Raw genomic sequence first — 18,284 nt, 5'->3', positions numbered from 1 at the left:
ATCTAAAAGAAACCATTATAATACGAATGAATTACAAAAACATTACATAACATTAGTAAAGGCAGTATTGGCTGAAGCCACCAGTTCAGCGTGAGACTCTTATTTTTGAGCTTGTAACAAGACCGGCTGAGCCCTAATGGTATTTATTGTCTTTATGTGCATCTAACACTCGTACGTACGATGAAGGAAAATATCGTGATAACCGGCATCTAAAAATTTACGAACTGCTGACGTCTGAATCCTATACCCATGTAGGGTTGTGTAGCACCACTGGATTATTATTATATAAATATAAAATAGTTTGAACATAGAATCCGGAGTTGTACTTAGACACGATATTGCGAGACACCAAGAAAATTAACATAAAATAACTCTGTAAATATTCGTTCTATGTAACATTATTCTACTAACTTTAATAGTTATTAAAGTTCTGAGCAGAAAAATTTCAAGTTATAATAGATTTTACACCCCGCTAGCTTCAGTTGTAATGTAAATGTTGTAGTTCAACAATAAATTAGACAAAGTTTAATAAGCCTAGGAGATATGATTTTTTAGTAACTAGATATAGTTCAAAAACTACAGACTCCGTAACTTATGGATTCGTGGTATAGAATTTAACGGTCCAAAGTTTGATTCCCAGCGAAACAATAACTGTTTCAGGTCGGTAGCCACAGAAGTTTGACTGAGATTATAAAAAACTACCCTTACCAGTGTTAGGATCTCTTTAGTATATAGGTATATAAAATCAATGGCGCTACAACCTTTTTAGGTCTGGGCCTCAGATTTCTGTATCTGTTTCATGATCATTTGTAAATCTAATAGGCAAGTAGGTGATCAGCATTCTGTGAGTGACGCACGCCGTCGACTTTTTGGGTCTAAGGCAATCTGGTTTCATTACGATGTTTTCCTTCACCGTTCGAGCTAATATTAAATGAGCACATAGAAAAAAAGTCCATTGGTGCCCAGCCGGGGATAGAACCTACGACCTCAGGGATGAGAGTCGCACGCTGAAGCCGCTAGACCAACACTGCTCTCAATATATAGGTATACGATTAATAATACCTATGGTTAAATGAATCTGTCGTTAAATATAGACTGAAAATTATTACCTAGCCAAGGTTTGTTATGCGCAAGTCTGTGATCGGCCGACGACATACACAATAAGATAACGAACATTCGCGGATATTGGCTTGTGTAGCAGGTACGGGGTTAACTTTGCGGCTCGAAAAATCTGATACTGCTTATCAATATTTCTCTTAGATTTCCATTACATTTTCTCAATATATGGCACACGTTACATAGCTTAGTATACCATATAAATCAGACAATTCACGCTCTATATCGTGTATATTGGCTAAGGACATGTCTCGCGTCAGGACATTAGCCGGCTTGGTGTATTAAAATGTTAGCCCAAAATTTAACACCGAATTTTTTATGACTCGATGATATATAATGATACCTACCTGTCAACATATTTAATGTTCTTAAAATATATCATTGAACAAGAAAGCATGAAACTAAAAGTACCCAACTAATTTTTATGAAACTTAGATTGTTCTCTAAGATTCTTATCTTAAATAAAATAAAATATTTTTTGTATGACATATAAACACCCAAAAAAAAGTTTAGTTCACAAGCATAATACTTCAATATTTCCCAATTTCAATAAAATCCTATACATACATGTCAAACTTATAACAAAAACGTAAAATAATACGTACTTACTACTTTGTATTGTTATAATCAATTTTAACAATTTTTACTTACATTTATATCAGCTCCAGAGAAATTATAGAACTCGTACGGCGGATCTCTTCCTCGCACGTACTGCATAATTCGATGGCTGTTCTTGAAGAAGACAACCTAATGGAAAATTTTAATTTTTAATATACGATGTCTGGCGACTACTTAATCTCGTTAATAGTATTATAATTTTTAAACTTTAATGTTGTGCACGTTGGCCTTAAGTGCAAAACAGTGGTAAGTGAAGGAACACAAGAACAGGCTGTCTTAATAGAGACTGTTTGTGTTGGACACTTTCTTAAATATCTTTAGTAAATTAAGTTAGACTACTTATTAGTCTTAAGTTAAACTTTAACTACTTATTAGTCTAAAGTGCCATGTTTGATGATGTCTCAGTGAAAAGACAATATATAAAAACAAAATATATAATTTTAATGAATATAATGTAATATAATAAATCGGAATGTGAACTGGAAACGTGGACGGTATGCCAGTACCACTTGTTTAATGTCAAAATATATGATAAGTTTCTTTAGATATACTGAAAATCGTGTCGTTTTAACAGTTTTTCACTTATAAAAACTCTAAGGCCGATCGATTTAAGTTGAACGTCAATCGATTTTAAATCTATCTCCAAGAGATCATTTTTCAGTATAAAAAGATTGACATATTTGACAACGCTCAAGACGAGATGGTGACTTGATACGAATAAATATCACCCTTAGAAATCCATTGATTAAATTTTAAAATACTCTTAGTCAACTTACATTTTAATTCGGCAACCAAAATTATCTATCTCGAAAAACGCGGCAATACATTTATGGCATAGTATTAAAATTAATACAGAAAGTCGTCATAAGAATACCTAAATGAAAAATTAATCAAACAACACGCCACCAATATTCTAATATATTTATTATTAGCTACATTGTGGCAGTAAGTCAACTGCGAGTGTCAGGCACAGAAGGCTGGTCACCTACTTTCCTATTAGAGAAAAAAAATATTACGAAACAGATACACAAATCTGAGCAACAGACCTAAAAGATTCTAAGCATACAAAAATCATTGTGTCACTTTGATATATATTCTAATCTTTCTATATTCTTTGCCTAGGTGTAACTAAATGTGACCGCTTTACAGTTTATGAAAGACAAAACATTAATTAAAATAGGATTTGTAAATGCGCCTTTGATATACTTTTCTTATATTAGATTTGATTTAGATGCAATTTAAATTGTCTACCAGCCGTTGTCAGCGTCACGTATGTTTAAAAGTAGATTAGTGGTCTATTGCCCCCACGGGGACAAGGCGTATTGCGGGAGATGATTTTTACTATATTATTTGTTTTCTGGTTCAGTTGCTTTCTTTGCTTACCAACATATAGTTGCTATGGTCTTTTATGAGAGGAAGTAGGCGTAGAAAGAGAGCTCGATCTGGCCCTCATCATGTCAAAAGCACTTGTTCGATTAATTGAATCATTAATAAAGGCTATTATTATTATTACTATATAATTTGTATTAACTATTTTTAGGATCTCAGACATTAGCACAATAACTAAACAACGGTCCAACTTGTACTTTTTAAATAGCATTTGACTTTTAGAAGTAGAACATACAGTGATTCTTTATGCTTCATTAATATTTACCTTCCTAGATTTTATAGATCACGGCAATATGTCTTGATAAATTCACATACCTTGTATATAGTTCCTGGGTCAACATTATGCTCGCATCGGACTTGTGCGCTGTGTCCATGTACGACAAATCGGGGCGCCCGAAGCTCGACCCACACTTCGGACATACCTGTTACTATAACAATAAAATAACTTGGTTTAGTAAGAAAGTTTAGGCATTAAATGTGTATATATATAAAATATTGTAGAGAGTATAAGAGTTACCATTTAACAATGCATAAAAGTAACCTAACCCTGTCGGAGCTATACTAAAAGAAGAGGACACTTTTATTTGTTTGTTATTATTAAAGACAGAAAAAAATTTAAACTAATGAACGCGATGTTTGACAGGTGTCTATCGGTGTTCTGTGCTAGTTTTTCAAACTTTTTTATTTGTATGACTTTGCAGTTATGGAATTTGTTGTGAGCCCGAGTGTTTAAGATGTTTATGCACTGCCTCCAATTGGATTGCGACTGTCTTACATAGGGCAAACTAAACGCAATATGTCCAGCAGACTCAATGAGCACATTGAGTCTGCTGGACATATTGCGTTTAGTTGCACCTTATCTTGATAGTATACGTAAAATCAAGGTAAAGTGCAATCCCAACGGCTGATAGTATATGTATAAAATAATAAAAGGTATATTTCCCGTATATAAATTCACCCATAATATTTCATACCTCGCTCAATATTGGACAAAACACTTTCCACAATGTCTATAACATGATTGATTGCAAAAAATATTTTCAACATAATATTTTTTCATGTAAAATAAGTAATATGTGTATCTGTTACCCGTGTCATCTACGGTAATTAGGATCGACGGACCTTAACCTTGATTATGAATATTTTTTTTTTAATTTAAGATTCGCTTTTTTATTATGAGTACTTCGACGTCGAAAATGATTATCTAGTAATATAAAAAGTTTAGTCCAAGTTCCCGTTTAGAAATTGAGGACCCCGTAAGTAAAGACATTACGATTATTCGTACTAAGCAAGGGACAAGACGGGGCCGTAATGGTTTAGGGTTGCCATAAATTATCAGATAAGGCACATATTGCCCTAAATAAGGGCAGAGGCTATGTATTTGCAATCAGCGTATTTTAATTATAACAATTTATTTTTATAGGAAAGTATAGCTATCGATTACGATTAGTGAGAGTTACGTTTCGCGAATTTTATTTCAAAAGGTCTCTCCGTATCTTCTACCGCCTTTACAATGGAGAGTTGTCAGCGTATTAGTACCTGCAGCAGAGTTTCAAACAGATCGGACGTTGAGGCAGAATAAGAAATTCCACCCGTACACCACGATGTCCGTCATTCCAAACTAAGCGTTATTTAAGGCAGTTTGTGCTCTATTAGTGGAACCAGCTACCCACTGAAGTATTTCCGAACAATTTCGACTTAGGCTCCTTCAAAAAAAAGAGCGTTCTAATTCCTAAGAGGCACACACACGCAAGCCCTCTGGCCCTGAATGTCCAAGGGCTGCACTTAACCTCAGCGGAGCAAAAAAAAGAAATCCGTAGCTACTAGTCATCGTGCGCATACATTTCGTCGTAAAGTGTCGCATAAGCAGTGATGCCTCGAGAGTCAAACTTTCAACCCTAAAGTAGTGCGAGTTGAATCGCAAAATTGAATACTCGACTTCGTCACGACATATGTATCCCATATAAATTACAATATAATTAAGCTTTATATAAATTGTATATCGAAGCTTGTTCGTTATGTAAAAAGGATTATTATATCATACGCGTCTGCGTATCATCTGATGATAACAAGTTTAACAAGTCTAAATAGTCGTTCAAACTTGGCTACAAATGACATGTTTTTTCTATGAATTTATTTTTATTATTGGGTTACAATAAATCAATTAAATTGTCTTTTTTAGTTATTTGATATATTGTTCTATGCACGTATTTTAGGTTTAATACCGGAACATGGTTAAAAAATTACAAATATGCTTGGAAAGCTATTTTAAATATATTAATGTCCTCCTTATTTATAAAAAATAAATGAGGGTCATTGAACTGTTTTAACAATTATTTAGATCTATGTCAAAGACTTTGTTCGTTTGGTAGAAAACGAATTTCAGTCATTAGTTTACTAGTCACTCAAATTGAACAAATATTTATTTTGTTAAATGGTGCATTTGTAGTAAGAAATAGGCCGCTTCAACCGAATTAACAATTCCAAGGCGCGGCGCATGGTTATCAGGACAAATAATTCTTTCATAATTAATACAATTTTAATTCTTTACTTAAATTAACAAATAATGATTTTTTTACAAGTGCTCTGCTATATTGATGGACACCTATTCTCTGGATTGGATATTTTTACAGCATTTTAACTTACCGATTCATTGATTTGTATAAACAAAGCTTAGTATTTAAAGCAAACCTATTAACAAATAGATAAACAGCTTTAATCAACTAATGGTTATAATATAACCGAAGTTGACAATGTTATTAAACCGTGCGACACTTGAGGAAGCAGTTGCTTGCTTTATGAGTTAATCTTCCGTGCTGCAATAACTTTGCGCTTAGAGAACATCTGGATATAGTTATATATTTATGAATATACGTGCAGAGTTTCAAGGAATATAATGTAGTATATAAACTATATCTTAAATACAAAAGAACCTTAATAATAATAACGTTTAATAAATATTTAATACAGCTAGGTACATAATCCATGCTGTGTTAGCTATTAAGGAGTGCTTTAGGTTTATCTTAATATAAACAATATTGTATAACATAAATTAATTTGTAAGTATACAAATTAACTAGAAATTTATTTTTAACACAAACTCGCGTTTAGAGGTAGCGTAATGCTATATAGCCTATTTAGATAAGTGGATTGAAGACAAAAATAACTTTTCTTTTCGAACTATTAGTTCCTGAGAACAAAATAAACTCTTTAACTTTATATTATTAGTATAGATTTTATTAGTTGTATAAAATACGTTGGGTTATATTACTATGAATGGACAAAAACATTGTTGCCATGTCATCGAAAACATCTGTAGTCCAGAGGCCGGTTGCAGTAGGGGTGTTTGATAAAAAGAGGCTCCGTAATAGAGGCGTAGGTATTCGATTATTAAAACAAAAAAACAGCCCATGACCTTACCGGCGGATGGAATCGCCTTAAGTTTCTTCGGATTTGGTGATGATAGTGTCTTCCATGTTACAGACTGTTTTATTGTTTCCATGTTTCGTCTATATTTGTTTATCGAGCCAATAGTTGGTCAAGATCCTGCAGTGACAGCTTTGTGAAATTCTCAGTCTTTTATATTTATATTATAGAAATTGTCATTTCTTCTGCAATATAACAATCGAATATTGTTACCGTCACAAAGATCCGCTAAGATATTTTTTTCAACTTTGCTAATAATTTCTTCAGTCACAAACAATGTAGGGCGACCCGTGAGTTGGTCGTCGTTAATGAGTTCTTTCTCGCTTGAACTCAGCACCTCAACGCGCAACCGTAGAATATGAACTTGCATGAACTCCTTAATGTTGCTTTTTTATGATAATTATATCTAATGTGTGCGCCTCATAGTATTTTTTTCCTTCTCAAGGAGAATGTATCGCAATGTAACAATTTTTATAAGACGTAAAACTTGTTAATATTATCTCTAAGCTTATAATAAGCTTCCGTTTAAAAGCTCAACACTGTATTTTAGTTCAAAGGCTTATTACGTTGCGGACGTGACTTCATTACTTTAAAACATTAAAAATATCCAATCTACGTTCTAAGAAATGGCATCTACGTGAATCTTGTTATTGAAATGGACAATAACTACGTAAAAGATAATACTTTTTATATAGGAGTATATGATCACGTGGAAACGAGAATGCATGTAATATTTAATAGGCTTCTCAGATATTTTTGTAATGCCTTCAAAGAACTAAAATACTTTCAGACTACTACCTATATCATTTATTAATTGAGTCATTCATATTCATTTACAAAACACAGTATTTACAATATTCTTAACCTTCAGTAATAATAAATTACTAAAATTTTATAAATAGAAAATTAAAAGATATTTAAAAAGTTGTGTACTTTTAATGCTGGCAGCATTTCCTCGCTGTATTGTGATACTTATTCGTTCGTTCGTTTTTTCGAAGCAAATCAATCATTTAATTCACATTTACAAAACCTATTGAATGTGTCCGACTTTAACAGAAAAATGATTCTTAATTTAAATATTCTGTTCGCAAAATTCATTCATCTTTGGACACAATTTTTGATTCCAAAGATGCAGCGAAGCGGAACACCGTACACCTTAAGAAACCTATACTTATTTACTAATATCACATGTTTTTTTAATCGTTATTTAAACTATTTTTGCACAATAACAATATTTTCTGTATCAACATAGGGCAGGTTGACATGATATTCTTTAAAGCTAATGGTCAAACACGCATTTATAATGTACGCCGGTACTTATTACATGTACAAGTTTAAGTAAATAGACTCAAACATTGATTTATTGTTATTAACTTTGGTAACAATCCAATCAAATATTCAATTCAATTAGCAAAACGATTAAAGTACAACAAATATTTTGATTAATTTTATTAGAGTTGGAGTTATTCTCTTAAAAATAAAATTCTCAGATCTTAATTTATCATACTAGACTACATTCCCGAAATTATACTCTGTGAATCCGTATCCCTAGACAAGAAACCGTAGTCTTAAATTTACATCTCTATCGGTTTTCCCCAACCCTCTTTGTCCCCTTCAAACAAACAGTGTTAGCTAATAGCATTTTCTGAGAGTACCCAAATCAATAGAACCTACATTCTATTGAATTTCGATAAATCGCAGGAAATCTATGTAGACGTTGGACTCAATTTGAGACCTATCCTTGAATAGGAGGTAATTCTTTTTAACCTTTTTGGTGAGTGAATCAAACATTTGTACGGTAACATTATCTAAGATGCACTAGTAGATTTTCAGTCATGAAATTCGTTTTCTACTTTGTTCTTAGTTTTAAATGCAAAGCAGAGTTCGTATTACGTTATCATATTTATTTTTAGATGATATCCGCGACTTCTAAATAAGTTTAAGAATATGCATTGTGAATAACAAAATATGGTTCTATCACAAAAGTATTTACTAGTTATACTACTATTATATATTGTAATAGTAATTGACCTGCAGGCTTTGTACAATTTCTTTCGCATTATTTATATTAAGTATTTGCTTTTATTGATTATATTTAGGACAGCTCCATACCCAGCCATAGGTTTGAGAACTTGAAACACATAACTTTTGCCAAAAATCGAATCTGTGATCCACGCACTATATTTCAAACTAAGGATGCTGTGAACTGAAACTCCAGGTTATATTGGACGTCAAACATTTGATAAATTAATGTTTTCACTTGCTTTATATAATTAATAACAATTGAAAAACTTGTATTGTAACAAGTTTTGTTAATGTAACAAGCTACAAGGATGCAAGGAACGAGGAAGATATTAAATAGCCACCTTCCTTGCGTTTTCATCCTTCTGTGTAACATAATTGTTTAGCTTATAAGCTCATCAACACAAACGCAACTTTAAATCAAATAAAAAAAGCTAAGGATGCTGTGAAATACACAGCATTACACGTCACTTATTTATTCGAATATAAACTAAGATAAAAATGCATGCGTAAATAAAAGAAGCGGTTTGTTATGATTATTAAAATGCTTTTACCAAAGCAATAAAGGAGATTGACGAAATACATTTCTTTCAAATGGGATAACGCCTCGAAACCATATGAAGTGTGCAAATAAATGGAACATGGAAGGAAATTGTTGACATAACAAGCTCAATACGCTATGGAGTGATCTTTTTATTAAATTTTTATATTTGGATAGGATTCTGACAAATTTACGGATTGAAATATGTAATATTGGCGTTTTTGTGTCTTTTATATAATATTGATATTGAATAATGAGCGCAATTTATAGTAAGTATGTTTAATTTATATAACGAATAACAATTACACTTATACCCAAAAATGGAATACACAACGATAAGAATAAATTCATCTAAATTAGAGTAAACTTAATAATGTGATGTTATATTTTGATTTATCGTAATTAAATGCCATTCCAGCTGCAATGCTACGTAGTATCTTAAGAGATATTTTCGTCTTAAACACTTTGTATATAAAAACATATTGTATATAAAATATATTATGCTTTTACCATTTACCACTTTTGAGATTTGATTTTAACATTCTGTTAGAAATGTTGTTGTTCCGTTTAATTTATATATTCAATCAATATTTCAATGGGTCATTGTGTTGACGTTTCATAGTAACAATTAACACTGATATATTGAATATAGAATTCGCATGTCGGCACTTGTTTAAAAAAATACTTTCCAACTACGTTCCCGCGCTCTATAAAACCTCATGCTCAACAAAAAATACCTGGGATATATACTCTATGTCGTTGCGTGTATAAAGCACATTACGCCCTCCCTACATAGCTGACACGCTGTTGAATAAGTGATATGAAATCTTATCAGCATTTAAGACCTCCAACGCAGGCTTTATGTAGATTTAATACACTTTATACGTCATTTTTAGATTACTAAGCTTCTGTCAAGAATACATCAATAACCATTCTTTATTATTTGTTAAATTTAGAGTTTTCATGATTAGTGTAAAATTATGGTTAGGACTAGAAATATAGTCTAGACTTTTTTATCGCGTGCGGCACACATTAAAGTTACGAATGGTAAATAATTCAGTTTCGAATATTAGCAATAATTAAAAGTGAGGGTGAGAATTTATATAACAGGAGACGAAACGACGCGGCGCCCTGTGCATTGTGATGAACAGCATCTGTGTGTATCATTATAAGTAGATATGCATTACAATGTGTAAAATTTGGGTACACTATTAAGTATAAAATACCTGTCTAGTTTCCCAGCTCTTACAGATATATATATATATATATGTATTTAATTACAATATTGTTTTTTTTTATATTTACTGTTTACTACAAATTTTTAGCATATATATAGTCATTAGAATACGTAATTAAATTAATTTAACATCCCAATGATAAAGTATATATTATAAAACATTTTAAATACAAAATTTCATTAAAGTACAAAATTGGGGTCTCCAATATAATTTACTGGAGAAAAACGCTAGTGATATTGTCATTCTATTAAAATTTATAATTTTCAAAGTTAAAAAAAAATAAATCCGGGAATAAAGCAGCAATCAAGACCCCTGTCCAAATTTTTATATCCTTTCGTTGAGGAGTTGATGTAAATAGATTAATATGTTGCGTTTGTATTATTTTATATACAATACAATATATACAAATAATACCATATAGTCTACAATCCAGAAGTACGTTATCCTAAATACAAAGTTTTTCACTTACTATTCATAACTCTTTTCTAAATATTCGACTACTCACATGGTGGCAGGGTACTAAATTGTCACGTACAATAATTAATGACTTAGGCGTAGGCATTCCAAACGCAAATAGAAGAGAACAGTTTGGTAAGTCCTGAAACTAAACTTTAAGTATACGTGACGTTTTATAATACGGTTAGTCTTCCCTTCCCACGGATTCACCGCGCCAGTGCCCACGATGTCTCGGTAGCAATTGATTCGCAACAAAGTGAGGGTAGGATTACCTATCCGCCATCATTGCTATGACCGAACATTAAGATTTAATTGTATAGTTCATGCTAAGGGACAGCAAAAAATGAAATAATTGTATTCCTCATGGAAAGAGTCTTTTAAAAATGCTCCCTTTATCCGAGCAAAAGTTTTGTCAAAGTCTTTCGTTTTAATTTAGAAAAAAAACTTCAAAGGCAGCAAAAGTAAGTCTAAAATCTAATTACAAGCGGTAATCTCTACAAAGTAAGGGCCTCAGCGCGTGAGCGTCAATTAAATGGGCAAGGTCCCTAACTACCTAGAGGCATTTCAAAAAGTTTCTCTGTCAAATTACTGTATAGAGTTTTGCTTCAACCTAACTTTTTGTTATAATGTTTTCTACTAAAACCCGCTTTACCGCATTAAAATCCGTTTATCTAAGCTACAATGTGATAAGTCTTTATATGATAATAACCATGTGGAATGGATGAATGAGAAACGGCTACGCTATATGTAAGACAACCGTAGACGATGAAGTCGGGTTGGGTAGCCCCTGACGGACAAACTTGGACCAAATCCAGGAAGTACTAGAAAAGGGTCAAGAGCATGTACGGTGAATGTCATGAAGGCGGATGAGGTATGTAGTCCGTTGTCTTTGCCTACCACTTCGGGAAAAAGTCGTTTAATAAATAAATAAATCAATTCAACATTTTTAGGTCTGGGCGTCGGATTTATATTATTATTGTATCTGTTTCATGATCATTTGTTAATCTAATAGGCAAGTATGCGATCAGCCTTCTGTACCTGACGGACGGCGTTGACTATTTGGGTCTAAATCAGACCAGTTTCCTCACGATATTTTCCTTCACCGTTCGAGCTAATGTTAATGCGCATATTGAAAGAAAGTCTATTGGTGCATAGCCGTCGATCCAACCGACGACCTCAGGGCTGAAAGTTTAAAATTACAAATTGGGTGTCCAAGGAAATTAATATTTTTGTACAACTATGTAGTTTATAATTATTAATTCAGTCCAGGTTTAGTTTAAAAAAAATCAATCTAATTTCTGGGTCAATAGTGTATGTTAAGTATCCTGTAGTAGTCTGCGCTTTAAACTATATCGTTATTGCTTTTGAATACCAATTTGAATACGATTTGCATAACTGACAATCTATGACAAAAGCGAAGCATTTGAGTGGATTAAAATACGAACTATCGAAGCACGATTTCAATATATTTTTAGGAGGACTGCTGCTGACTTGGAGCCAACAACTCCTTTCATAGTAATAATTTTTAACACCGTTTCATACAAATTTCCTTGTAAGAATAAGATGCGTATAGGTCCGTCCTACCATTACCATAGAGTCAAGAAACAAATGATTTATTATTATGTAACATTTTGCGGCCATTAAGCTGCATTGCTAGTGCCTTAGGTTTAGTTGTTAACGCACATTGTTTGCAAATCACAATGAGGTACTGGGTTCGGTTGGGGAGTAGACGTCACTGCTTCCGTAGCACAATGGCACCAAATAGAAAATCACCAAATAGTTTTAATAGAAAATTATATTTATTAAAATGATATATTTTATAGTGGTATGTATATAAGTGGTTGTAATTATGGTTTCGTCCATAAAATTACGATGAAAAGTGGTCTCAGAAAACCTATGTTAACATGACTCGTGTAGTTTTGTAAACGATAGCATCACGCCCTCACAGCTCATATATGAATTGAAAAAATGTTCTAAATAACGCAGTGTAAGGCAGCTAACATAGTACTATCACTTAGAATACGGTGTAATCAAGCCTCATTTATCATTCGTAACCTGAAAGGGTTCCGACCCTTACGGACAAAGAAAGTTTGCAAAACATCACAATACATTGTGCTATCTCTGGCTACGAGATGAATACTTAAAGCATCTATATTACAACCATTTTTCAATAAAAATATTTTACCCGTACTTGACCAGCACAGTGGATGATTACGTAATCTTTATCAAAAAATTGGTTTGCCTTAGATTACTGCAGTTGAGTTGATAATAATTTTAACTGATATGTACGTGTCCTTGATTAAGACATGTTGGTTACAAACCGATGAACGCAATTTAAACTAAAGGCGGGATTTGAACGCATCATCTAAAGATTAAGAATTGCATAATTACCTAAATAAATCATTAATTCAGAACCACAATATTATAAAAATGGAAATGTATTTACACTTTAAAAAGGTTAAAAGGAAAAAAATGGTCGCGTGCATATATATGTTTGAATCATCTATACGTACAGAGTTTATGAATTATTTTTTTAATAATAGAACACCGCAACGGAATGGGATATTTTAGAAGAAATTCTAACCACCGCCAGAAGAAACTTATAATCGAGATTTCGCGGACTCTGAAGAAAAAGATATCTTAGCCGACGACTTCGAGCAATGTAACTTTTTAAATGATAAAGTTTCATATATTTTAAAGGAAATATTCTCAAAACACGTAAATCATGAATGTGGTATATTCAATCCGATGACCAGGTAAAGCTAAAGTACAATATTGAAGAAAACGGCCGCCCGGTGTGTGAAACGGCCGACTAGGGAAATAAATTGAGAGTAATTTTATCACCGAGCCCTTCTTTGAAAAACTTTGAGTGTGCCCGGAAAGTACCCTTTTGCAACGAAAACATGCTGCGAGAAGTGTGTTTACAAAGAATATTCAGAAATGTTATCTTTCCTCTCTAAAAATATCAATTAAAAGGAAGAGAACTATTCGTACACGAAGTGTTTGCAGAACCCGAATTGAATGCATAGACTAGGTATTACATTGTGATGAATCAAAATTCATTTCTAGTATCTTTAAGTAGTTTTTAAAGTTGGGTCGACTGGATTTCATTAAAGCGGATCATAACATTTTTTAGTTTTGTTCTCTTAATTAAGTGCATGTATGTGTGTGCAATACATTGTAAATAAACAAACGTGCCTTGACTGATATGTAATCAGTTTTGTTAAATAAAATGTACGTGTTTGTCAAATAGATACATATTATATAAAATATGACCTCTATATTACGTTTTACTCGTATATAGTTTATTGTTTATGTTATCCACGATTGAAAGTATACAAATAAAATATAAACCCTAAGATATCACAGTCTCTAGAAAAATAGTGGTGAATTCTTAACTATTTTCCCGTCTTAGAATGTATAATTTATCTTCAGTAAATTATACAAATTGAACGTGGAAACCTGACAAATTGTTCCTATTACTCTCAATTTTTCTTTAAAACCTTACGATAGGCTAGGCAATTATGCATTTTTCAGAACGATTCTTCTTAGTTACTTAACACAAGAGTTTGCTTTCTTATGAAGGTTTCTCTCGGAAATCTTTTTTTTATAAAACAAAACAATACGATAATTTTAGTAAAAACCGGTAATTTTTTAATAGGTGTTATAATGATGAATAAGCTCATTCCTCTAAATAAAACAAAATAAAATCTTGTAAAAAAGTTAAATAAATAAAGCGTTATAATAATTGTATAATAACAAGACAACACAACAACACGACAACTGCTACGCAATCATAGTCATCACATCGGTAAAGAACTTAAATGTATAATTCATTTTTAAAATGAAGTGATAATATTTTTTACAGATCCTGGACAAATAAATGAAGTAAATATTATTATATAGTAGCTAGCAATCCACGTGAAATTTTAATAAGTTCACTAATTCATACATATTTATTTTATAAAATAGCATATAGTAAATGTATTCCTTCTTGTTTATAAATTATATAAGAAGTAAAAAAGCAGCATAAAGACAAATTGCATTACGAGACCAAAAACTTTTACCCACGTATAGAAACTTTTGGGTAGTAACAAAATTTGTTAAGTACGTAGGCGAAAGAACTGCTAATATAACATGGTCAATGTAAAAGGGTCTGACATTTCGCCAATACAAGTATCCCAACTCAAACCCGTTTATTGTATTTCTAATTCATTAGGTCTATATTAGAATTAGTAGTCGCGCTTGGACCTGCCTCGGATTAAAATGAAATTGGGGGTAACGTTCTAAGACCTATATTAATAAAAAAATGCTATGATAATAGTTAAATGAGGTTTAAGACTAAGTGTGAATCTAATAAATATTTCTAGATGTACTCTTTTAAGTATTTTGTTTAAGTTTTTTCGACATTCTTTGCTTTCATAGGGTGGAGCCGAGCAGGCGAACGACTTTGAATAAAGTGGTTACAACCGCCCATGGCATGACACCTACAACGCCGAGAGTGTTGCCAGCCTTCCATTAAATGGTGTACTCCTTTCTTGGATTTCCAGCTTCGATTTAGTGCTGGTACTTAATAGATCACGCCAACGAGGAGTCATATGAACGTTTTCTTTTCACATAGCCTCAGATGATACCTATGAGCTTTAAACCTACGTCCCGGAACACTGTTTGTGTAATACGATTTTTCAATATGTGTTATCGTTAATATTTTTATAAAACATCATGAGCAAAAACTGATTTAAAAATCGGATTTTGACGTATAAATTGTGTCAGTTCGGCTTAATAAAAAATATTATACAAATTATCGGGTAATTTATTGGATATACACATCAATCAAATTAATTAACTAATTTCGATGGACTCTCAACAGTTTTATTGACAGAACTAAATAGCTATTATCAGGTTAATTAGGCTTGTGACTAATGTGATTAATTGAATACAGTGGTTACGTAAGATTAGTTTTGATGCTGGGCATTTATTCTAGAATAATATAAGGGGTTACAGCAAAAAGTATTGTATTTCATATGGATAGGATTTCTACTCCCATAACCGACACGTGGGTGAGAATGTAAAATAATAGAAGAAAGACGGAAACGTGCCTTTCCTTGTTATATCAGTGAAACTTTTTGTGGATATATCCAATGCTTTAATTCTTATGTTTATATTTCTTTTCTGACTTCTACTTTTAGAGATGTATCTGTTTGTTTCCCAATTGAATAAATAAATAAATATTGGAAAAGCGGACGCACCATCATGTATCATGCTTAGGTGATGACCAACCACATTCAAATGTAAGACGCCGTTTTGTCTTACAATTTATCATGTGATCACGCAGTAGCAAACTTCTTTATATGTGTATATAATATTAAATGTGATTCAGTTGTTTAAGAGTGAAAATTAAAAAAAAACTTTTAATCATTAAATTTATTCATTAAACAGCCAATATCTTTTACCAAGGTTTACAGATTATACTTTATTTCGGTTATAACTAAAAAGCTGTCTTCAAATATAGAGAATACTTTAAACAACTTATAATTTTAATTCCTGATTTCATAACTGCATTAAATCGAGAGTCTCGAGCTAGTTTTTGTGGAAAGTGCTTGCTATTTCACAGTAAATTAAGAAAACTGCAAATATTTATAGACAATTTAAAGCGGAATTCTCAAGAACGCTAAACGCGGATAGTAGTCGCTATGTAATCGCAAAAATACGAGGATCCTTTGTAAACTTCAGTGAAAATATTTCCCTCAACAAAACCGTTGTGTTGTTAACAGATTTGCGACACTGTAGTAATTAACTACGAAGCGTCAATAAAATAAATTGTTTAAAAATAAATAATTACAATTTAACATTAAAGAAAAAGGATTTTATTACTAGCTACTCTAGAACTTAACACTGTGTTACGCTCTACGATTTGTAATGACATATTTTGGCATATAACATGAGAAGTGCTTACCAAATATAAAAGCATGGCTGAGGAACAGCCATTTCACAACACTCGAGAACATATTGGACGAATATTTATAATTCACTGATCAGACCTGATCCCAGTCGAATATAATTAGTATTATACTGCAGTGGCACATGGCTGGGACCTGAAAAAAGAAAATGTATTTTATTAGCCGGTAAAAAGGGCAGTTCCATAATAGACAATAAAGTCCTCATGTCGCGTCTGTCTTCTATAATTAAGTGAATGGTTACGGATACTATTTTCTCCAATAGATAGTGTGATTCCTGTAGAAGGTTATATTGACTGAAATATAAAGATTGTTGGGAGGTCAGAAAAGATCCTTCTCAAAAATCTACAGACGGAAGCTATTTTATATATAACGCGTTTAAGCTAGTAAAATTGGATTAAAGAAGGTTATATTTATTGGCTCGCTATTCATTTAGTAGTACTTTAGGTACGAAAGCAACCTTTTCATGAGTAGCGTAAGTCTTAGTCGTGCATTTGAAACCTTGTTGTGCAATTTGTCTTAAAAGTTTACTCGGTGATTATTTACCGGAATCGGAAAAAACTATGTCGTTCGAGTCAATTCAATAGCGTATGCACAGAAAGCTTCCAACTTACGAAAAGAAGTAGAAACAGAAATCTGATGACTAAAAGTTCCAGCGACATATATTTTTTATATTACAATTGTGTATTTTGCTTCCTAATAATAAGGAATAACAAATCTTTGTTGTAGAGTATAATATGTTCTATAATTATGTAAACTTAATGAAATATGAATTCAATCGTTAATTGTTTCGCTACTTTTATAGCATCTATGTAACAAGATCAAAAAGACAAAATTAAGCGAACAGAGAAATGGATGACATTAGAATAAATCTTATTTCTAAGTTCGAAGTTTAATTACATTTAAATCTTCATATTTATTGGATAAGGATTCAGTTCGTTTAGAAATTAAAGATTCTCTTATTGTATTAGAAAATGTGATATAATCTAATATATTATCTACATGTAGTAGATGAACTGCATCTTATAACACTTCATAAAAAAATTGTTGTTTCGTTACGAAAAAGTTATGAAACTGCATTCTTGGATTCAACGTACGTAGTTCTTCGGTACAGAGCATTACCCGGAGGTGTGTAAATACTTTACCCCTAAGGCCGTAGGTTCGAAACTAAACTTTATCAATTAATCAAACCGAAAAGTTTACTACGTTTATTGCCTATCAAGCTTTCTCTCATAATTTGATCAGTACCACTGAATTCTAATTAAAATAAAGAGAGGCTAGGACAATAAAAGCATTAGACAAAAAAGGTTAAAAATATCGTGACTTTTATCATTATCGGAAAATACATTACTAAAAAATACGAAGTGATTAGGGACCACAAAATTGGGGCATTCCTTCATTATGAACCTATTATCTTTTAATTGTGATCTACCTGATCTATATCAATTTTCTCATTAACCTTGCTATTAAGGGTTATTAAAATATCTCTTCGCTGAGAAATTGTTACGCTTACGTTCTTAA

General features: G+C 32.1%; 1 protein-coding gene across 1 annotated transcript in view; it reads right to left on the bottom strand.

The window, feature by feature from the left end:
- Positions 1 to 11,089, bottom strand: part of LOC123720257 — a 31,257-nt gene extending 20,168 nt beyond the window's left edge. The window contains exons 1-3 of the mRNA XM_045676796.1: positions 11,079 to 11,089; positions 3,439 to 3,568; positions 1,768 to 1,863 (exon numbers count right to left, since the gene is read on the bottom strand). Of these exons, the coding sequence (XP_045532752.1) occupies positions 1,768 to 1,863; positions 3,439 to 3,568; positions 11,079 to 11,089 (237 nt within the window). The remainder of the gene's footprint in view (positions 1 to 1,767; positions 1,864 to 3,438; positions 3,569 to 11,078) is intronic.
- Positions 11,090 to 18,284: the final 7,195 nt, after the last annotated feature.

This window comes from Pieris brassicae, chromosome 2 (assembly GCF_905147105.1).
Source record: "Pieris brassicae chromosome 2, ilPieBrab1.1, whole genome shotgun sequence".
Classification (NCBI taxonomy): domain Eukaryota; kingdom Metazoa; phylum Arthropoda; class Insecta; order Lepidoptera; family Pieridae; genus Pieris; species Pieris brassicae.
Note: the sequence above shows the minus strand (reverse complement) of the source record. Positions and strands in the feature narration are given on the sequence as shown.